Raw genomic sequence first — 20,708 nt, forward strand, 5'->3', positions numbered from 1 at the left:
CATACTTTATCACTTGCTAATGTGTAAAGTTGATGAGGTGACAACAGTTGCTATGAAACACTGAAATCAAGCACCTGCTGAATTATTAAAACAGCTCCAGCATTGACCGGAGCTGAAGCAGCACAGGCTCATTTTCACCAGTAAGAGCTACTATCAGAGCTATGTCCTCGTTACTGGAGCACAGCTTTGTCAGGACCGCAGCTTTGGAGAGGGTGGTGGCCCCCATTGCAACTCATTTATGTTACCTGGTGCTGCTGTGTGACAATATGGATGATGAGTCCGAGCTGTTCAGCCGGCTGGAGGCAGCGGCTCTCGGGGTAGCTAAAGCCACCGACAACATGGCGGCAGTGGTCTCCAGGTATGCACCTTTTAGTCAGCTGGTTTCTGCTGTGTGGTCGGATTAATGCAGACCCTTCAACTTTCAGGCTAATTAGTAATACAGAAGATGAAGTTCTGCACATGGAGATGTCGTCGCTGCTGGAGCCGCTCTGTGTGACCGGGCGCCACGTCCTGCTGGCGGCGCAGAAACTCAGCATCCAGCCTAATCTGCCTGAGCACAGAGAGGAACTCATCACCGCGACTCAGAATGTTTTCCTGGGAGTTCTCAAAGTAAAGCGTTTAATTTTGCGAAGTTTAGTGAAGAGATATTTTGAAATTGTCCTTATTTATTTATTTATGTTTACATTTTCTATCTGGGCTTTGTTGGGGAGAGACAAGAAAAAAAAGTTGTTGACTGGTATGAAATCACCCTATAGCATGAAAGAGCTCTGGTCAGATGAGATCAGGTTGACATGCTACGTGTGACAGAGAGTTGAAGGTTCACATCACTGAATCATTCCCACTATACAACTTTGTAGTGGCAGGACTACAAAGTGCTTTGGGGATGTATTTCTTTAACATGGCTGGGCAATCTGGTTAGAGCCGATTAAAAAATTGAGGTTACAGAGCTGCAAAGGATTTGACATTCATCTGTCAGCACCACAATGACCCTGTCAAATGTCCCAGCCAGTCAAACTCCAGAGCTAAATCCAAACAAGAATCTAGCAGGACTTGAAAATGAACTTCAGATACACACTTGGGAGATTTTTTTTTATCTGATTTTTGTTTGTGAGTAGTTTTGAAAACCACTCATCTGCCCACTGCAAAGATTGCATAAAATCTTAATAAAATGCACTGAAGGTGTTCACTTTTACTAAAGCTTTGCATGTAACTTTTTTTTTTACCTAATCTTCAAATCAATGAATTAAATAAATGTCTACATATGACCTGAACATAAAAAAAATGGAAATCTTGATTTATGTGCTTATTGCGCACGTTTGATTTCACCTAGATAACTCGGCACAGAAACTCTTCAAAGGGGCCATACTTTTTAACATATTTGAATTCTCTCTCATAACTGGAGAGATTTTCTTGCTCCAACTGCTTCTATAAGTTGAGATGTAATGATTCTTCTGGATCACATTGTACTGTTTTATACCAGAAAGCAGTGTCATCTCTTCCATCACTAAGCAAAAGTTACCTTCTTTTTGTGACTCTTTCTATGCCCAGACATTTCAATAAATGAAAAAAAAGTAAATAGAATAGACTTTGTTGTTCATGTCTTTGTTTGTTTTGAATTATGTGTCAAATTTCTGTTAAAATATGTTGCTTGTGGCTGACAGTGATCTGTCTGCTTGTAGGTCCTTTTGGTGGCAGACAGTGCAGTTGTGAGGAAAGTTCTGGCTGCAGCTGATCGGGTTCTAGAGTCCCTCTCTGAGCTCGGCTCCTCTTTGGATATTAAATCTCTCCTCAGGTCCTTTAAAGACTTTTCTGAATCTTTGCTCACCCTTAATGACCTCACGGTGGACAGGGCCAACTCCTTACTGGATCCCAGACAAACAAAGCAGCTTCTTGACTCCTTAGAAACACTGAGGAGGTGCATCTCCATGCTCCACACAGCAATGTGCACCACCATCAAACACCCTACAAGTGACCAGGCCCAAGTTGCCAAGAGGTTCATTCTAGACAAAGTCCAAACCACGGTTAGCGACATCAGTGTAACTCTCAGGAGCGACAGCCACAAGGGACCACTGGGTCCCTATGGGTTCTACACTGGGAGGCATCACAGCCTGTTGCATTTACTTGATAATTACTCTAGTGCACTTATTCAGGACAGTGGCTTTGACAGCATGGTGAGAGACATCGTCTTCCATGCCATGGTTGTAGCCAATTGTTCACGAAGAGAGTCGCAGCAAAGAATAGTGAGCCACTGCCGTCACATTCTGCGCTTCTGGTCTGACATAAAACGGATCTTAAAATCCTCAGAAGAAAGTGGTGACACTGAACTGAGATCTAATAAGACGTGCCTTTTGTTAATCCAACAAATACAAATACTGGATAAAGTACTAAAAACGGCAGTTCTTCATCAAGTCTTGGACATGTTTCTGGCTGCCCCTTGCACAGCCAATGATCTTTTAGGCACAGTAAGACGGCTCTTGGACACAGAAGCTGCTGAAATCATGGATCTGACGTTTCTCCAGCCAGCAGTTGAGGATTTCATATCGTCCACTGATTGCATAATCCAAGTAGCAACCTTTGTCTCAGCTGTTGCTGAAGATGCAAAGAGCTTGGAGAGTGTGGAGAACTCACAGGCGTGCCTTGTAAGATTAAGGGCTCAGATTGCCCTTCTTTCCCTGGAGCTGGGGGATAATTCATGGCAAACCCTTCCAAAGCTTCATGATGTGTGCCTGAAATGGGAGGAGGAGACGAGTCAGCTACAGGATGCTCTAAGTGATGTGATGGACTTAAGAGAGTTCACAAGTCTTGCAGTCGATGAAATGGTCAAGGAGCGTCATGGATGCGATGAAGCCTACAGAGAACAGAGCTATAAGATATTTGATGAACATGCTAAAAACCTAATTTCCTACATGAAGCTGGTGATTCGGTCAGTCAGACGGCATCTGGACAGAAGCGATAACCCGATATACAGGAACGGCCTGCTGGTCCTTGTCAAACAGGCTCAGTCCTCTCAAACCAAAGTGGGTGAGTCGGTCGGACACATGCTCCACTTTGCATCCACTCTGAATGTGGAGATGTATTCCACATTTGCAAACAATGTTTCAGCAGCGATTCAGCATTTTAAGGTGCTGAGAGAAGGACTGGATGGACACAAGCACCCACATCTCCTCAGCCCGCTGCGAGAGGCGGCACGCAGGCCAGAAATCTCACAGTCCTGTTCACAATTAGAGGATATTCACGGGACGAGCCTGGATCATGTGGCAAGAGACTCTCCTCTTTCTGAAGTGATGCAAATGGATTCTCTCACAAAACACGATGAACCCTCAGATACGGAAACTGTAGAAGCAGAAGCAGCTCATAAATATGACAGCAATGATTTAAAGAAGGCAGCTGTCCACGATGAACCTAAACTGATCCACGTTGACCTTTTACCCCTTCTGTATGAAGTTTTGACTGTGACTAAAGGGAAAGACGTGTCCACCCTCAACCAGGTCTGCACTGGTGTTCTTGAGCTGTCGAACTGCTACGTCCAGGCCGCGAAGGACAGCTCAGCGATTGTCGACACAATTGAGTCACAGACGCTGGAAAGCTGTAGATCAGAATTGGTGTCGCTGACGCCACTGTTGGTCCAGACAGCGCAAGAAATGGCAATGAGTTCATCAATGAGCACTGAGGCTCTCCGCAAACACAGCGTGCAGTTCTCTGACCTCATTAGCAACATCCGAAAGGTTTTACTTCCTGTAGCTGGAACATGGTATCACGTTGCGTGTGATGAACTGCAAAAAAACCTGCAAACTACCACATCCAGTGCTACGCAGAATCTAAATGAAGCGGTGAGTTTATGCACACGTGTGGTCCAGTCCCTGACATCGTCTGATTTGAAATCCGCTGATTCTCAGGAAACATTCAGCGTTTTGAACAACAAGCTGAGCAAAACCCAGAACAATACAAAGTTTCTCATAGAGCTTTCCTCTTTACCTGAAAGACAAGTGGATAATCGTGAGGGGCTCTGTCTCCTTTGGGGTCTCTCGGTTCAGATTTTGCTGAATTCCTTGGATAAGATTTTAGGGATATCGGCTGCAATATATCAGCTGAACCCTCAGAAGCGACTGTCAGCTCTGTCGGAGAACTCCTTAAGGATCCAAGAGGCTGCAAGACTCACTAGTCTGAACTGCAAAAGTGCTTACAAGTCAAAACATCTGACGATCTGCCAGAATGAGCTAAAAATACTCACTGATGCTTATCTTGAAGTCTTAGAAGAACTTGACGCAATCCCAAATCTGAACCAACTTGCAAAATCAGAATTCCTACAGAGACGACTCTTTGTTGAAATTAGAGTGCTTTCTAATCAGCTAGGCAAAGAGAACAGAAACTTTGTCTCCGCTTTTCAAAGCATTGTTGACATTACTCATTCTGCATCTGAACATTCAGAAGAAGCAGAGCACAAATTTGAAAAGGCCGCAGAGAAACTTGTTGAAAACGTTCAATTAGCAGCCAGAAGAGCGGAGGATTGCTTGAACTACATCCGTGACCCACGGGCCCGTTCTAACCTGAGGTCCATCAACGATCACCTGTGCTTTCAGATCTCAGACATAATCAGCAGGGCGAGGCTCATCGTAGAAACTCATTATCTATGTGACACCCTCAGTTTAGAAGTGCAGATCCAGTGCTGGTCAGCAAAAGCTCATTATCTCGTGGCAGAGATTATGAAGCAAGACGGGATTCAACAAGAAGTTAAGGAGAGCATCAAGGCTGGTTTACAGGGAAAGTCATACGAGGATTTCAACAAAGAGTTGGCAATGACGCCATCTAGAGTCAAAGATGTGGAATACCCTGACAAAATGCCTCCACTGCAGAGAGGCAATGCAGAAACAGTAGATGCAGCAGAAACTAATCTGTTCCTCACAGCTGCTGTGAAACATGAACCCAAAGCTGAGAAAAAAGACGTAAGAAATTCAATATTGGCATGAATTAAGAGTTTAAAAATTATTTAGTGTCACAATAAAATCTGAATCTGGTGTTTCTTTACAGTTTGGGGCCACGTCTACCGCATACAGGGAAGATTTTCCTCTAAGTTACACCTCCATTTTTCTGAAGCAACAAAGTGACACCTGGGATCCAAAGGACAACAAAATAGTCCAGGTGACGAGAAAGATGGCCGACACAATAAGTCACATGACACAGTACTTAAAAAAGAAAGGCCCGATACTGGTAATTACCAACAGAAGTTACTTCTTTCCATCAGTGTTTCAGGCATCACTAATTCATTTATTTTATTTTGTGCAGAACAAAGATGCGTTTGTCAATGCAGCCAAAGAGGTGATCTCAAACTGTCAGACAGTAACTCAGTTTATTAGCGATATCGCCAACCACAGCCTGGACAAACACTGCACAGTTGAACTGTCCCTCATCATTGAGCAGATTCTGACCATCACTAATCAGCTCAGCATCATTTCCAGGTTAGGGATTTTTAAGCCTAAGGTGCCGTATTTGTTGGCATACAGAGTTCTTCTGTTTTTACTTCTGTTTATACTTCACTTCATCAAACAAATTTTATCAGACTGGGGTAAATTGATTAAATTATAACAGTTTTTGAAGTATTTCATTTTTTAAGGGGATTAAGCTGCCCAAGTCAACATGGCATTTTGTGAAAAAAGTATTTGCTCGCCAACCCCAAAACTTGGAATCAAGTGAGTCTTTTAAGTCGCTGTTGACTTAAAAATGGTGAAATTGGCGTTCCACCATTTGGGAGGGTTTTCAGACATGAACAACTTGTTTAAGGGTTTGTCACAGCATCTCAACTAGATTTAGGACCAAACTCTTATAAGCCTTTCCAAAACCTTAATTTATTTATTTATTTTTTGCCCATGGACTCAGTGGTGTGCTTTCAACCATTGTTCTGTAAATTAACCCAAGTGACCATATGTCACTTGGGTTACATGAGGTCACCCATGTAACCACTTTTGACCAAAAGTGTGGTTAACAACAGTTAGTTTATGTTTTAATAAAGGGGGGATATTATATTTTCACACAGGGTCATGGTGGCTGGGATGTAGTTTATTACCCTGAATAAATTAACATCAATTGAAAACTCATATGATGTTACTCAATTTATCTCTATATGATATCAAAAATTTTGTTTTCATAACAACAAAAAAGCAAAAGCAGACAAAATCTGTCAGGGAGACAAATAAAACAGACTAGATTACACAATAAATGCCACTGTCAACGTATTTACTGAGTTAATTTATTTACATAGTGTGAACGCTGTAACGCCTGGCTGCAAATCGTCTGATGAGATTCTGGTGAAGAATGCACAAAACCTTCTTCAGACTGTTCTGAGAGGGGTTCACGCTGCAGAAACAGCCTGCATCACGGTCAGTATAACTCCACACATCGACACAGTCACACTGATATGTAATATTGCTCAGGTCTTTTAGGAAACCAAATAATCAGATGTTATAAAATTAAACTGTTAAACGTGAACATAAATAATTCCCACCACATTTCTTGTAACTAATTGTCCCTCAGATTTTTTTTTCCTACACAAAATTATCTTCAAATATTTTCCAAGATTGTCTGTGCAGCCTTAAGCCAAATGCAGATGAGCAGCAGTGTACTTTTTTTTAAAAAGCAGTTGATTTGTTGTTGCTGCTGTTTATAGATTTTTTCTTTCTGCTTTGCCATTCACAGTTTTTTTTTTGTTTCAAGTCTTTACCACTCACTGGACTATTAACGTCATTATTTGTTTGATTTTTTTTCCCCATTTGTGTTCAGTTATGTTTTATATATTCAGTCATGTTGAAATTGCAAATAAAATGGAGCAATAAGTGCTTTACAGAAGCCAAGAAAAATAGAGTTAAAAACAAAGTTAAAATAAAAAAACAGTATCTTAACCATACTTGTCTGTACAGTTTCCCCATAACTGTCTGTAAGGGGGAAACAACAAAATTAACGCAAGTTTAAAAAAATAAAAATAAAAAAAATAAATAAAAAAGAACAGCCAGATATATTATAACTAATAAATTCCAACAATAAGAAAATGAATAAGTAACTAATATTTCATTGATATGAATCGTGATTTACTTGATTATGATTCCATTGAAAACTTTTCATCACTTCTTATAGATAACTGCAAATATTACATGATGTGGTTTTTTTTGGGGGGGGTTTGTTCTCGGCCTCTGAGTTTTGCTTTTTTCCATCATTCCAGGGTTTGAAGCAGCCGGAGCCAAACTCGGACGGTGCAGAAGCAACAGCCTTGTGCTTCCAGTGGAAGAAAAAGTTGGAAATCTATCGAGCCCAGCAGACGACTAATCCAGAAACGGATGATCTTGGTTTAAGAAAAACATCATCACACACTTTAGCTCCCAGTCTCGCCCCCCAGGTTAATGCAAGAACTACCTTCAAGTAAACAGCTCTGTACGTTCAAAACAACTAGACGTAATGTGGTCAAATCAGGATTATAATCTTTGAACAAAAGCAATTAGAGGATGAACTCTTTTCTTTCCCGTCAAACGAGCTTGAAATTTAAAGCAGCAATGAAATTCTTGGAATCTCAGATACAGATTCCAAGAATAATTTAGGATCTTCTAAAGATCAGAATAACAAGTGAGAGTTAGCTATTAACGTAATCAATGATTATACTTGATTACACTAAGATTTACTTTATTGTCTATTGTTTTAATTAAGTTAAAAAAGAAACATAAGTGATAAGACACTATTTACAAAAAGGTTAAGAGGGAAAAGCTCAAAGCTAGAAAATTGCACATTAAAAATACAAATGGCAGGTAAAAAAATAAATTTTTTATCAAAGATTTATTGTTCTAACCCTTTTGGATGCCATATAAACATAGTTTTGAGATTTTGAAATACCAGTCGCCTCATATAAGATTTTGGCTAAATCTGAAAGTCCGGAAAGAATATTTTGGAGAAAAACTGTTGTTTTTGAACATCATAAACAGCACTTTCTGCTTAAAATAAACACAAAATTATATTTACAATATACTACTAAAGAAGAAGGTCAATGAAAATGTCATATTAAAATTGAACTAATATGTCAAACTGTACCTGTAGGACAGGAACTGACATAAAAGCTACAATGTGACTTTGTTTCACTTCTTTATTCAATATATTTATAATAAAACCACTTAAACAATGAGCATGTGTAGTTAAAACCGAAAAGCTGGTGTCACCATACGAACAGGAATAAAAATCTATTTATACATGAAGCACTCAGTAAAACACCCTGTACATATAATATGAAATGCACATTTACAATGAAAAATATCAGAGAAAATAACAAAAGAGAACATTTAATTTTTTAGGAAAACAAAAAGCAGCACACATTACTGAGAAAAGCTGCCGCTACTGAAATGCCTCATTCTATAACATTCTCGCTTTATGAATCCAGGCTGAAATACAGTGCTCTACAAACGCCAAACAGAGATAGAAACTGCAATAAGGGCCACATTTGTTACATATATACATTTACTTGTAATGCCTTTCTGATAATATTTCTGTACAGAAAATACACGGAAAAATGTTTTCATCCATTTTTCATTCATTTAGGACATAAAATAAACATTTACCTGCTACCTCCAAGCTGGTCAGTGTATTTCTTTTGTAAAATGGCACATGTACAGTGGATTAAAGAGTGAGTGCAATCCATTAAATAATACACATTTTGCAACCGTATAACCACTGGCATTACAGACCAACACAAGTAGTGTATAACTCTAAAAGTGACAGAGAAATGAAACACCATTTAGCAAAAAATAAAATTCAGAAGCCTGGCGTGTATTTGTATTCAGCCCCTTTGCTTGATTAATCCAAATATTAATCAGATAATCCAACATGTAAAAGCTCAGAAAGGACTGAGCTTTGACATGTTGATGTTAGAAGTATGTTGTTTTAGCTGCAGAGTAATCCTTTGCTCCAATTTATTAATTATCAGAATAATCGATTACCAAAATTATTGCTAGTAATTGCTAGCAATTGTTGCTTTTAGCACTAAAAGTAACAATGGGAAGGTTTATGTGTTAAAATGGCCCAGTCAAAGTTCAAAGCAAATTAATGACAACATACAGTCTTCACTCAGTCCAACACAGTTTGAACTGCTTTACAGTGAAGAATAGGCAACATTCTCAGTCTCCAGATGTACAAAAATGTTAGTCATACACCAAACGACTGGAAATGAGTTCCTGGCTCTTGGTGCTGAATACAAACGCACACCAATCCAACTTTTAGAACAATCTACATTTTTCCCCCCACATAAAATCCCAATAATAAGTTTGTAATGTGACAAAATGCATAAAAGATACAAATGCATTTGCAAGGCCCTGCAAGTCAAATGGAGTTCCCAATGCCTGATATAAACAGCAAAAAGAAGAAACTATAGCAAACTCAGCTAAAATGACGCAGTGCAAACATTTCAGCAAAACGCATTTAACTGTACAGACATTTTAAAAAGTGTAGCAGCATGGAAATAAATCTGAAATTCCATTTCATGATGCATATGATGAAAGGACTCTCTTGATTTTCTAAAAAGGTCAAGTCACTGACAAATTAAAAGCTAATCTCTGGTTCTGGTAAAAAATGTAAATATAAAAGTAGGGACACATAATTAGCTCTCAGTGGAAATGAATAAATACTGTTATAGTAGTGAGTATATTCAAAATAGTCTGTCTGCATGAAGAGAATCAAAAACATAACACCTCAACTTCTCCCACACTCCTGTTTTCATGTGAAGCTGTGATAATCTGTACATGATTATTTACAGAAATAAATAGAGCCATGTATTGCTAAATAAAGATAAGTGATAATGTTTTACAAAACTTAAAGCTGCAGTATGCAATTTTTATAAAAAATAAAACAATTTTACATATTTGTTGAAACTGTCACTATGTCGTGACAGTATGTCATATAATTTATGAAAAAAACCTAGCTCCTCTGCCATCACCAGGTACCCGTAGTGCCAACTAGAAACAACCAATCAGCGTCAGGAGGAGGGTCTTAGTGCTGTCAATCAACCTCAGTGTGGTGCTGCTCATCCTCCTCCTCTCAGGCTTGTTACCATAACCATTGATGATGGTGGATAAATGGTTTTCCTGTAACATTAAGTTGTCTGTCCGCCAGTATCACATTGAGCAAGTACATGAAAATGATTGACGGAGCCAAGACCCCCCTCCTGGCTCTGATTGGTTGTTTTTGGTCAAAGCGGTTCGTTTCTTCAGACAGCTCAGTAAGGAGGTGAAGGAGATTGATCTTTTCACAGATTATCTGTCTCAAACTGTCACGACATGGTGACAGTTTTAACAAATATGTAAAAGACCATTTTAATAATAGTTACATCCTGCAGCTTTACTTGTTGCTTTAAATTTCCATGCTGAAGAATCTACTGACAGAACGGAGAAGCAGTGGGATCAAAAGTCTTGAACACGTCTTTCAGTGTCCTGTCGTCCGTCTCATCTGAATCTTTCTGCTCTGCTTCTTCTTCCATAACTTCTTCCTCTTCCTTGTCCTTGTCCTCCTCCGTTTTCCCCTCCTGGTCCTTGCTGACCTCTGTCTCTTCCTGCAGTCCTGCAGTCCCCTGTCCTCCTTGTTTAGCCTGCCTGGGGTCGGCGTACTGCGGCCGGATCAGCCCGGCCAGCGTTGGGATGGGGAGGTTATGAACTGCGGGGGGTTTGACTGGTGAGGCAGGCGGAGCTCCGTTGGAGGAAGTAGCAGGAGGAATCTGTTGGGAGGTGACCTCTGTGCTTTTTACCTCCTCTGACGAGCCACTTCGCTGGGTTGGCGAGAGAGATGGCGCCAGAGAGTTCTCCGTTTTCGATGACTGTTTCAGAATCCCTGGTTTTTTAGAAGGATCGAGCGGCTCCCTGCGAGCCGGGTCGGTTTGAGAGCGGGGGTCGTACAAGCTGATGCCCCCGAGGATCGTGGTGGGACTCTCCAGCCCTCCATCAGACGAAGCCAACCGGGGGGCATATGGCGGCAGTTTCTCAGGGTCCGGCTTGCCTTGAGCAGCTGGGGGAGACGAGTTGGCGCCGGCCTTCTGGAGCCTGGGGTCCACCAGTCCTCCCGCTGAGGGGGGTTCCTTCTGACCAAGCACCTTGGAGTCCAGACTCCCTCTCCGCTTGAGTCTGGGGTCCAGAGATTTCTGTTGCCGTGGATCTACAGGCCTCTCTGTGGAGGATCGAGTCTCCAGGGATCCGCCGGGGATCCGGCCCAAACGTTCCTTTAAACGGGCGGCCGCTAGTCTGGGGTCGGACAGCGGCGGGCTGGAGACTATCGAATGGTCGGGCTGGTTGGTTCTATTCATCTGAGCGTCAGCGATCAGCGGGGGGAGCGGCAGGTTGATGGAGTGCTCCTGTTTGGGGACAAGTGAAGGGATGAGGTCCTCCGGCGCCCACACCACGGTCTGAGCAAAGGCGGGGCGCTGGAGCAGGATGTCAACCCGAATGTGACTGAACTGCTTTAGCTGACAGCGAGGGTCCCGCAGCACCATGCCAGGGCTGGCCTCCAGAGGGATCAGAACCGCTCTGTCCTTCAGTTCCCGCTCTCCTTCCTCATCCTCCTCTCCTGTTGGAGCCTTTTGAGGAGCAGGATGACTCTGCTGGCGGCCAACATCGCCGGGTCTCGTCTTCCTGGGGTCTCTGGGGAGTCTTGGATCCGCTGCTCCGTCCAGCTCCTTACTGGGATCCTGGAGTCGCTGTCTAAGGTCGGTCTTGACCCTGGGGTCGCTGGGTGGGGCTCGTTCCTTCATGAGCCTGGGGTCGCCCAGAGCTGGGGTTGCCAACGCAGCATGGAGGGGCTTGGACTGACTCTGCTGCATCTCATTCTGCTTCTTCAGAGATTTCAGGATGGAGGAGACACAAGAGGCCCCATCCTCATCATCGCTTGAGTACCAGTTTGTTGTTTCATCTACAGAAAAATATATTATAAACAAAAAAGCTGCCGTTTTACATTCCATCACAATATAATCACTGTTTTTGTTAATTAATTCATTTTATATTGTAAGGAACGGACAAGCAAAAACTAGCACTTAAATATGAAGCGGAAAGAAATGTTATACTTGGTTGTATTTTTTTTTGTATTAATAAATTCACAAAAATTAAGTGAAAATTAATATTCAGTCTCATTTCTTTGATACTTTTAAGTAGGGCTGCAACTAACAGTTATTTTAGTACTTCAGTTATCAATTATTCTAATGATTTAAAAAATTGGCAAATTCTGCATATTATTTCATTTAACCACTTCAGCCTATTTTGTACAATATTAAAATACATTTAAAAAATAATCAAACGTTCGACAAAGGAATGGTATATTATTGTACTTTGGGCAATAAAATGTTTATTTTCTTATTTTAAAAAAAATTATTTGATTATTTGCATTTTTAATGTATTGTAATTATTGTGCAAAAAAGACTTACAGTCAGGCTTAAGTGTTAATCTGTCCCATTAAATCCTAGTTAATTGGTGCCAAGTTTGAGGCTGTAACATGACACAATGTAAAAAACATTGAAGGGGCACGAGTATTTAATTGTCAAGACACTTTAATTGTCACCATGGCCTGTTTTAATGTACTGCATTTTTCTTTAATTTTAAGTCAAAATGGAAGATCATTTAATTTGATGTTATTTACCATCCATAAATCCTCCAGTCAGCAAATAAACACATCCCCTCACCTCTGTTGTCGTTCTTATCAGGTTGTCCATCTGCTCTGTGTGGCTCTTTGCTCTGGGCTTCCTGCTGCTGCTGTGTCAGGTGTAACAAGATGGCCTTCTGCACCGCTGGTGGCAAAGACTGCAGCTGTGACTCTGCACCCATCAGCTGCTGAAGGTTCTGTATGAAGGCCTGACCAGGTTCCACTACATTGGTGAAAACAATATACATATTTAGTAACAAATGAAGGGAAATAAACTGATTTAATTGCCGTTTTAAATTATTACTGACCTTCCTGCTGACCGACGGCCTGGTTTTGAAAGAAGCTGCTTAATAAATCCACTGGGTTCTGACCAAACGACGAGAAGGATAGCATGTTCTGTAGCATCTGTATGTCTGGTGGGAACGGAGGCTTCTGCATATTCATCTGCTGGTTTATACTGGCTCCATGAAACGGTGGGGGCTGGCCAGAGGGGGGTGGTGGTTGCATTTGAAACCCGTGAGGGGGAAGCTTTCCTGGGGGACTCTGAGGCATCGTTGGCCCCGTGGGGAGACCCATAGGAACAGCTGATTCGGCTGCTGGTACCGCATCCACAGCCGCAGCAGTGTCCTCGGATCCATCCGCCTGATTCTGGGAGAAGTTGGAGCCGCTGAAAGACAATGATGATTGCTACAGTTAAGAAATGTTGTAGCTTAAACATATTATTCAAAATTCCCATTTTGTACATTTTTGTACTTTCAGTTGTTTCTAAAAAAAAACAAAAAAAAACACCAAGTCATTTTTTGGTAAGTGACCCATTTCAAACATGTTCTGAATATAACGTTGCAAATCAGCAGGCTCTACCCCTAACCTAGAAAACCTCAGCAAAGCCCAACCCGTTACCTAGAAACCCCAGTGGAGCTCCGCCCATCACCTAGCAACCTGAGCGGGGTTCCAGCATGTTTGGTCAACTGGTTTTACTGCTGTTTGTGTTGTACAATGGCTGCTGGAAAAAACTTGTCAACCAGAAACAACCTGCTGCTTTCTTGCTGGTTGTGCACGAGGTTCTGCTTTTACTTTTCAAAGATGTACGGTTGTATAATTGTGTAAAGGAGTGTAGACGTTGAGTTGGGGGGCGTGGCCAGCAGCAGCTTATTTGGATTTAAAGTGACAAGATGCCCCAAAATGTCTCATTCTTAAAGAAGCTCAAAATAGGCAGAACTGACCAGACTAAAATCTTATCATTTCGGAATGAATTTTTGCAAAAAATGAATCCCACAGGCCTATCTTAACCTGTACAAGGAAGCATAATAGGTCAACTTTTATATCACTTTGATTTAAGAATATTTTGGTTACCTCAAAGCAATTTTTTGTGCCAAGTCCACAGTGGGATGAACCTTGATTTCAAACAGAGAGGGAATCTTCTTTCCACCCTGACCAGATGCCCCATCTGTTGGACTGCTCTGACCCGGGGTGGGCAGCAACCCCACCCCAGGAGGGGGCTTTGGTAGTGGGGCGATACCCTGCTTTCTCAGATCTTCCAGTTCCAACTCATCCTCCCGGGCGTTCTCCTCTTCCGTGTTAATTATCTGTCACGAGTCAGAGAGAGGAAACGTTAAAATCTCAGACTAGCAGCGTGGAGAATGAGCGCCTAAAACAGGAGTGTCCAAAGTTTTGGTCACATGGGAAAGAATTATTGGCCAAAATAAAATGGAATATAAAATTGTAGATATAAAACTTTAAAATGGTTTTGCACATCTTCTGTATTTTAAAGAAAGGCATCTAGTTTTCAAAATGTTTTCAAAGATTTTGGTAAAAGTCACTAGATAGAAACGGTTCAACCTTTTATAAAAGCGTGGTTTTAAAAAGTCGAATACTTTGTGTTGTAGCTAACATTTTCCATTTTCCTGGGCCGTACTTTGGACACCCCTAGTGCAAGATTAAAGATTACCTTATCAAGCAGCTCTTTCGTGACATCATTCAAAGCATCATGGGAAAATTTGCAATTCTCCCCTTGATAACATTTGGCTCCTGTGTGAAAGAACTTGCAGGGGTATTCATGTGCAAACAAAGGTTAAGGAACCTAATCAGGATGTTAGTTTCAGTGCGTTAAAAAAACATTTACACACTATAAACTTTCTAGTTTTGTTGCATTACCCGTAAACTTCAATAAATATTACTGGTACAATATTGGCATCTTATTGTGACTGGAAAAATAAATACAAGTAATTATTTCATTTAAATTCAAAAGTACAGTAAAAAATTAATTCCCGAAGGGGAATTAAGTAAAATAGATTAAATAAGATAAATGGTTTCCTGAATAGCTTTACAAACATTTGGAAAAGATTCCCCTAAATTCAGTGCAGTGCAATCAATTGCAAAAAGTCACCTAATTATCAAATAAAGTCTACCTTTGTGTAATTTAATATTAATACAGATTTTTTGAGGCCGTGTTAGAGATGATTAGAGAAAATAAAAACAGCACCAAAAACCACAGTAAACAAATAAGGATTAAAATTACAAAGCAGTTTAAAGTATAGTTAGTTTGTAGTGATAATGTGGCGAAATGCAAGAAAGGTCAAGCAGTATGAATACTTTTCCAGACTCTGCACATAAACACAAATAAGAACATTCAGTGAAGGATATTGTGCATGTAAATGCAGTGATCTCCTTTGCTGCAGTATCCTTGCAGGTAAAACTTACAGAGTTCCTTTTTCTTATCAGGCACAACCAGCTCATGTTCAAATTTGCACTGTTCCCCCTGTGCAAACACAAAAGACAATGCTTCAGTATCACCAGTGATCACTGTGAGAAGAAGCTGGACATCCAGGCGTCTCCTTACCTTGATGCAGCGACCCTCAAGGAAGTACTTGCAGATGTATCTACCGTTGTGCTCAACCGTATGCTGGCTGATGAACTCCTTGCTCATGATTGGTCGCTTCTTCTGAAAGCCAGAGGAGATTTTTCCCTCCTGCAGCACAAAATAAATGAAAATCAAGCCTCATTTCTATAGGAGATATAGAAATGAAAACTCACACACAATTGTATGAGTTTATTTGATACTTACTGGTCCCATGTCTTCCATTCCCTGGTCTCCTCCCCGGCCACGCCCGCGTCCTCCCCACGGTTTGCCTTTCAGTTTCTTGTTTTTCAGGAGCATCCCTCGCCCTCTTCCTGGTCCGCTCCCTCTGCCCCTTCCTCTCTGTCCGACTGAAAATATAATAAATACGTCTCTCAATATTTAGCTGAAAAACCTCAGTAATCTTCAGTAAATGCTGATAAACTTCTGAAGAAAAACATGTTCATATTTTAAACCGGTTCGTACACTGCTGTTGCTTCATCCCTCTCAAGCTTCCTCTGCTCATCTGATCCTTTGAGTAGCGCCCCTTCCCCTGACACCCATCTTTAGACTGCTGGTACTCTGACATGTCATCTTCATAGTCCTCCTCTTCCTCATCGTAGTCATACTTATCATCGCTGTAATCGTCGCTAAATTTATCAAAATCGCTGCTCTTTTGCGGGGATGACTTCTTCGAGTTGCCGTGGAGTCCCTTTGAATGCTGTTGGTTGAAACAAACAGAGCAATATCTTCTTTCAATCCTCGAAAAGCTACCAGTGAGGCAGGTAGAAGTGGTGATAAACTCACTTGAGAGGGCTGGTTGTCGGAGTCACGGCTGTAGCCTTGGCCCTTCCTGCTTTTGGGCCTTTCTGATCGGTCGTAGTCCGAGTCGTAGCTGTCGGAGCTGGAGCTGCTGGAGGGGGAATGATGCTGAGGAGAAAAGGACAAAAGAAAACCGGATTCTGAATAAACCAACTACCAACTAATGCAAAAGTATTCAGCTGCAGTAAAGCTGTGCCTGTTTTTGATTTAGAGGATTAGAAAAGATAAACTACGAGTTCTAGATATAGAAATATGATCTCATCTCTCACTGTAACACTGAAAAAAACTAAATCTTACCAAGTATTTTGTTTAGTTTCTAGTGCAAATATCTTAGTACACTTGCAATACGATAAAACTAACTTAAAAGTTATTTTTCAGCAAGATACAGGAGATTGTTTTAAGTCAATAATTCCTGAATATTAATGAAAATACCAGATACACCAACAAATTTTTGACAAGACATTTCTGTCATATTACACATAAAAGAATTGCCAGTGCCTTTTTAATCAATATTCAAGAATTATTCACTTAAAACAAGCTCCTATATCTTAAAAGTTACTTGTACGTTATTTTTGTCTTATTCACAGTGTACTAAGATATTTGAACTATAAACTAGACCAAAAATACTTAGTAAGATTTTGTGTGTCTGCAGTAAAACAGTCACAGATACCCTTCACAAGTAAGTCACAAAAGCTGTTAGTTAAAGATGCTTTCTGTTCACATAGTTACATTGGGGTATAAAAATGTAAAGTTTAGTGGAATGAAAAGTTGTGGCAGAGAAATGTGTACAAGCAACAGCATATCTGCGGCTTCCGGGGGGTTTAACAAACTATTACAGAAATAATTGACCTTCTTGATGATATTTATTGAGATGTGATTTTTCTCGACTTACTCTTTGCCTTTCACGTTTCCTCCTTTTGGACTTCCTTTTCTCTCTGGTCTTTTTATATCTTTTCCTTGCGTGTCTTCGTGCCTTTTCCTCTTTCTCTTTGTTTTTCTCCTTTTCCTTCTCCTTTTCTTTCCCGTTGTCATCCTTTACCTCAGCAGCCTCTTTGTTCTCCTCCTCAATCTCAATTCCCTCATCGTCTATTTCTCCATCTTCCAGTTCACCATCCTCCCTAAGAAGAAGGAAAATGTTACATTAATGCAAAGCTCAATATCATTTTAAATAGAAATATCTATATTTTTTCAAAGTCGTAAGTATTGTCAGCCTCTCAAACACCCTAAATGTTTTGGGGTTTTTTGACAAATTTGGCAGAATAATTTAATATTTTAACAAGTACGATTAAATATACTCATCACCTTCAGCTGGATGAGCAACTATATCAAATTTTACTTCACCTCTAAGATTTTGTGCACCAAAAACAGCACATGACTGTTTTGTTTTTGTCTTCAAATGAACCCATCAGTAGCTGCATTATTGAAGGTTGGTTAATGTTCTATAGGTTTGCAGAACCTATAGAACATAAACGTGTGATTCACAGGGAAAAGTTATAAAAACTGCAAACTAAAAAACAGAAATAACAGCAAAAGAATTGTGCATGAATATATAAAAATGTTTATTATTATTATTATTTGGGTGCTGTTTTATATCAGTGTGGGGCATATTCAATTTCCTTTCTGGTTTTAATGTATTTTCATAACATCTCATCAATTTAATAAATATAATGCAGGTGGGAAAGAAGGACAAAAACAGCTTGACATTACAAAGTATTGTATGTTTAGTTAACAGTTTCCTCTCAGGTTACTGCCGACTAAAAAACACAAAACAAAACAAAAAAAATCAATAAAAACTTAAACTTTTTTCAGCAAAAGACACAAATAACCAAACTATTCAAACTAAAAAATGTGGATATTTTAACACTTCTTTGGAAAAATTTAGTAACATGTCCAATTACAAAAACATGTGTAAATATAGTGTAGAGTGCTCCTGAGTGAAAATTATAGCAAGATCCAAAAGCTATCTAAATTGTAGCATCCTGTAAGGCTGGCAAGTGAATTAAAGATGGTTCAATAAATAAACCAGATTTTAAAACAAGAGCTGGAAGTGTCATGGTTTGGGGATGTTTTGTTGCAGTAGAACCTGGCCATCTCTACATGCCATGAACTCTACCTTGTATCAGAAGGATAGCTTAACTTTATTATTAAACATATTGTTTTGAGAATAATTGTTGCCTTTCTGTATCAAATAAATACAAAAATATTTTTGGTGTAAATACTGTGGTAATGCACTCCAGGTTATCCTGCCTTAATAATCTTATAGGGTCATGCCTAAAACTACAGTAAATATTGACAGTCTTGTTTAAATAATAAGCATACATCTTCATAATTTAATTTTAGAGCTCATTGATACTTCAGTAATTAAGTAACTAGAACCTGAAATAAATCTTCTGAGCTGAGAACTTTTAGTCAAACTTAGTGTCTGCAAATTAATTGCAAATTATTTTGAATCCCATTTTTGATAGACTAAATTGGCACAAAATCGCATACACCTAAAGGTAAGCATTTTCTGCACATAGTTAGTTCCTTGTTCAAAGTTTTAAAAACAATTCAAAGTTTGAAAAAAAAATTTAACAGTACGAGTATAAAGGCCTGGACATTGAAGAAACAAATGTCAACCTTGCATGAACCGTTTTTTAACCAGTTCTACCAGGTGACCGCCAGGGGGAGTATGTCAGCACGATGGGCGTGGTGCTTACGTCATTAGTTATTTGCATAATACCCTGCAGATGACAACAACAGCTCTATGAATCCCAGCAGCATAACAACAGGACGATGAGGTCTGCTACCTCGCATGGAAATGATAATGAATCATCGGCACGATGATGAAAAATATAGGCCGCTTGCACATATATGCACCAAAAAGACATGCAAAAACAAAATTTAGAGGGGGAGGAACCTTGGAAATGTCTGCAATAAACAGCAACACAAGCATGTAGACCCACAGCACTGAATCGCACGTATTAAGAATTGCATTAAGAATATTACTCGACCTTTCATCCCCTGCAAGCTCAGAGTCTGTCATGTTTTTGTCAAGAACAGGGGCTGGGGGACTGGAAACAAGGCTCACAGAAGCCATTTGGAGAAAGAGAGAGAGAAAGAAAAAATAATAAAAAATAACGGATCTGCTTCTCCTTCTCCCCCGGTAACGAGAGTGTATTATAACACGGTCACTCAAAGGAGACGGTTGGTTTGTGAGAGATGCTGGAAGATTTCAGACTGGAAAAGACTCACGGTGTTACATGTCTCGACAGAGACAGTAAACAGACACTCTCCTCTTTCATTTTCAGTGGCGTTTTAACCCTGTGAGCACAGCTCGACACCCCGCTTTGCTAATGTCCCGTCGGTTGACAGCTGCCACGGTGAAAATAGAGGAGACGGAGGGAGAAACAAACAGAAATGTAAACCATGTTCGCTGGTTTCAGCATCCTCACAGGCTTTCTCAACAAGGGATATCATCACAAAATGGCTTCTGAGTTATGCTGCACATTCCTCGACAATGACTCCTCCGCCCATTTATAGTCGGGGCCGATCTACCTAACTTGGGAACAGCAACTCTCGTTCAGCGATTGGTTAAAAATGGCACGGGTGGAGAAATCGGCTTTTCTGATTGGCTCGTAGAAATGTCAGTCGATTTCAACATGTTCGCTGCAAAATCACCATTAGTGTTTCCATTGCAGTTGTTTATCGCTTTAGCTTTTAGTTATATGCATTTAAACCCCCCATTGAATGTGTAAAACTGCTAGCGGTGGTCTTATTTACTTATCACCTTATCGGCAACACCGTAGGTCTCCGTTTGTCCGTGGCGAAATCGACCACAGACCGTTGGCTTTGTTGCACCGTGAAAAAGATACGTCGACGTGTCCGCCATATTGTGAGTGACAAATTCTATATGGAAAACCAATGCAAGCACAGTTGGAAACTGGATTTTCGAAATAAAAGAAACATTCCAGACTTCATTCAACTACTTTTGATGTGTTGGTTTGTATTAAATAGCATGTGTAAATTTTGGTGTCATCACTGAGAGATAATACCGAGAAAATAAAATAACATAATGTGATTAAAATGCACTAATACGGACATTATTTTACCCCTGAGAATGTTCCGAACAAATGTAAAACCTTTAAATCTTGTTTTTCAATTAATAATAATAATAATAATAATAATAATAATAATAATAATAATAATAATAATAATAATAATGAAATTATAGTAAATAATAAGAAGACAAGATAAAATAAGACAATGGTATTAACATTACATATAAACATAAAAATGAAATCTCATTATTATTATTATTATTATTATTATTATTATTATTATTATTATTATTATTATTATTATTAATTCCTACAAGTATTTCAGCAAGTATATGTTTCATTCCACATTTAAGTGGCTAGTTTCCATGTGC

At 39.9% G+C, this 20,708-nt stretch overlaps 2 protein-coding genes across 6 annotated transcripts; one reads left to right on the plus strand and one right to left on the minus strand.

Moving 5' to 3' along the window:
* Window positions 1-60: 60 nt before the first annotated feature.
* LOC103477053 (uncharacterized) lies at window positions 61-9,131 on the plus strand. 4 transcript variants are annotated; one of them, XM_017309097.1, is made up of 7 exons: window positions 61-358; window positions 426-609; window positions 1,680-4,943; window positions 5,029-5,208; window positions 5,284-5,456; window positions 6,257-6,374; window positions 7,211-9,131. In XM_017309097.1, the coding sequence occupies exons 1-7, from the start codon at window positions 162-164 to the stop codon at window positions 7,409-7,411; spliced, it is 4,317 nt and encodes a 1,438-aa protein (XP_017164586.1). In that variant the 5' UTR covers window positions 61-161; the 3' UTR covers window positions 7,412-9,131. The 4 variants fall into 4 exon arrangements, with proteins under 4 accessions (XP_017164586.1, XP_008428146.2, XP_017164587.1 ...); XM_008429924.2 differs by having other exon boundaries at window positions 5,029-5,139; XM_017309098.1 differs by having other exon boundaries at window positions 435-609.
* zc3h6 (zinc finger CCCH-type containing 6) lies at window positions 8,105-19,843 on the minus strand. 2 transcript variants are annotated; one of them, XM_008429926.2, is made up of 12 exons: window positions 19,532-19,843; window positions 17,190-17,415; window positions 16,283-16,405; window positions 15,962-16,196; window positions 15,704-15,846; window positions 15,479-15,607; window positions 15,283-15,397; window positions 14,588-14,697; window positions 13,993-14,225; window positions 12,948-13,306; window positions 12,680-12,862; window positions 8,105-11,916 (listed from the first exon to the last, which is right to left on the minus strand). In XM_008429926.2, exons 1-12 carry the CDS (start codon window positions 19,579-19,581, stop codon window positions 10,394-10,396), a joined length of 3,429 nt encoding a protein of 1,142 aa, XP_008428148.1. In that variant the 5' UTR covers window positions 19,582-19,843; the 3' UTR covers window positions 8,105-10,393. The 2 variants fall into 2 exon arrangements, with proteins under 2 accessions (XP_008428148.1, XP_008428147.1); XM_008429925.2 differs by having other exon boundaries at window positions 19,291-19,842.
* Between the last annotated feature and the right edge of the window lie 865 nt (window positions 19,844-20,708).

The sequence above is a fragment of the Poecilia reticulata genome, linkage group LG15, assembly GCF_000633615.1.
Source record: "Poecilia reticulata strain Guanapo linkage group LG15, Guppy_female_1.0+MT, whole genome shotgun sequence".
NCBI lineage: Eukaryota > Metazoa > Chordata > Actinopteri > Cyprinodontiformes > Poeciliidae > Poecilia > Poecilia reticulata.

What these genes read in the sequence shown, in the direction of transcription:
- LOC103477053 (XM_017309097.1), top strand. Translation starts at nt 162, where the DNA reads ATGTCCTCGTTACTGGAGCACAGCTTTGTCAGGACCGCAGCTTTGGAG. An exon ending in ATGGCGGCAGTGGTCTCCAG is followed by an intron (nt 359 to 425) that starts GTATGCACCTTT and finishes TTCAACTTTCAG; the next exon opens with GCTAATTAGTAATACAGAAG. An exon ending in TTTTCCTGGGAGTTCTCAAA is followed by an intron (nt 610 to 1,679) that starts GTAAAGCGTTTA and finishes GTCTGCTTGTAG; the next exon opens with GTCCTTTTGGTGGCAGACAG.
- zc3h6 (XM_008429925.2), bottom strand. Translation starts at nt 19,376, where the DNA reads ATGGCTTCTGTGAGCCTTGTTTCCAGTCCCCCAGCCCCTGTTCTTGAC. An exon ending in GAGCTTGCAGGGGATGAAAG is followed by an intron (nt 17,416 to 19,290) that starts GTCGAGTAATAT and finishes CCTTCTTCTTAG; the next exon opens with GGAGGATGGTGAACTGGAAG. An exon ending in CCGACAACCAGCCCTCTCAA is followed by an intron (nt 16,197 to 16,282) that starts GTGAGTTTATCA and finishes TTCAACCAACAG; the next exon opens with CATTCAAAGGGACTCCACGG.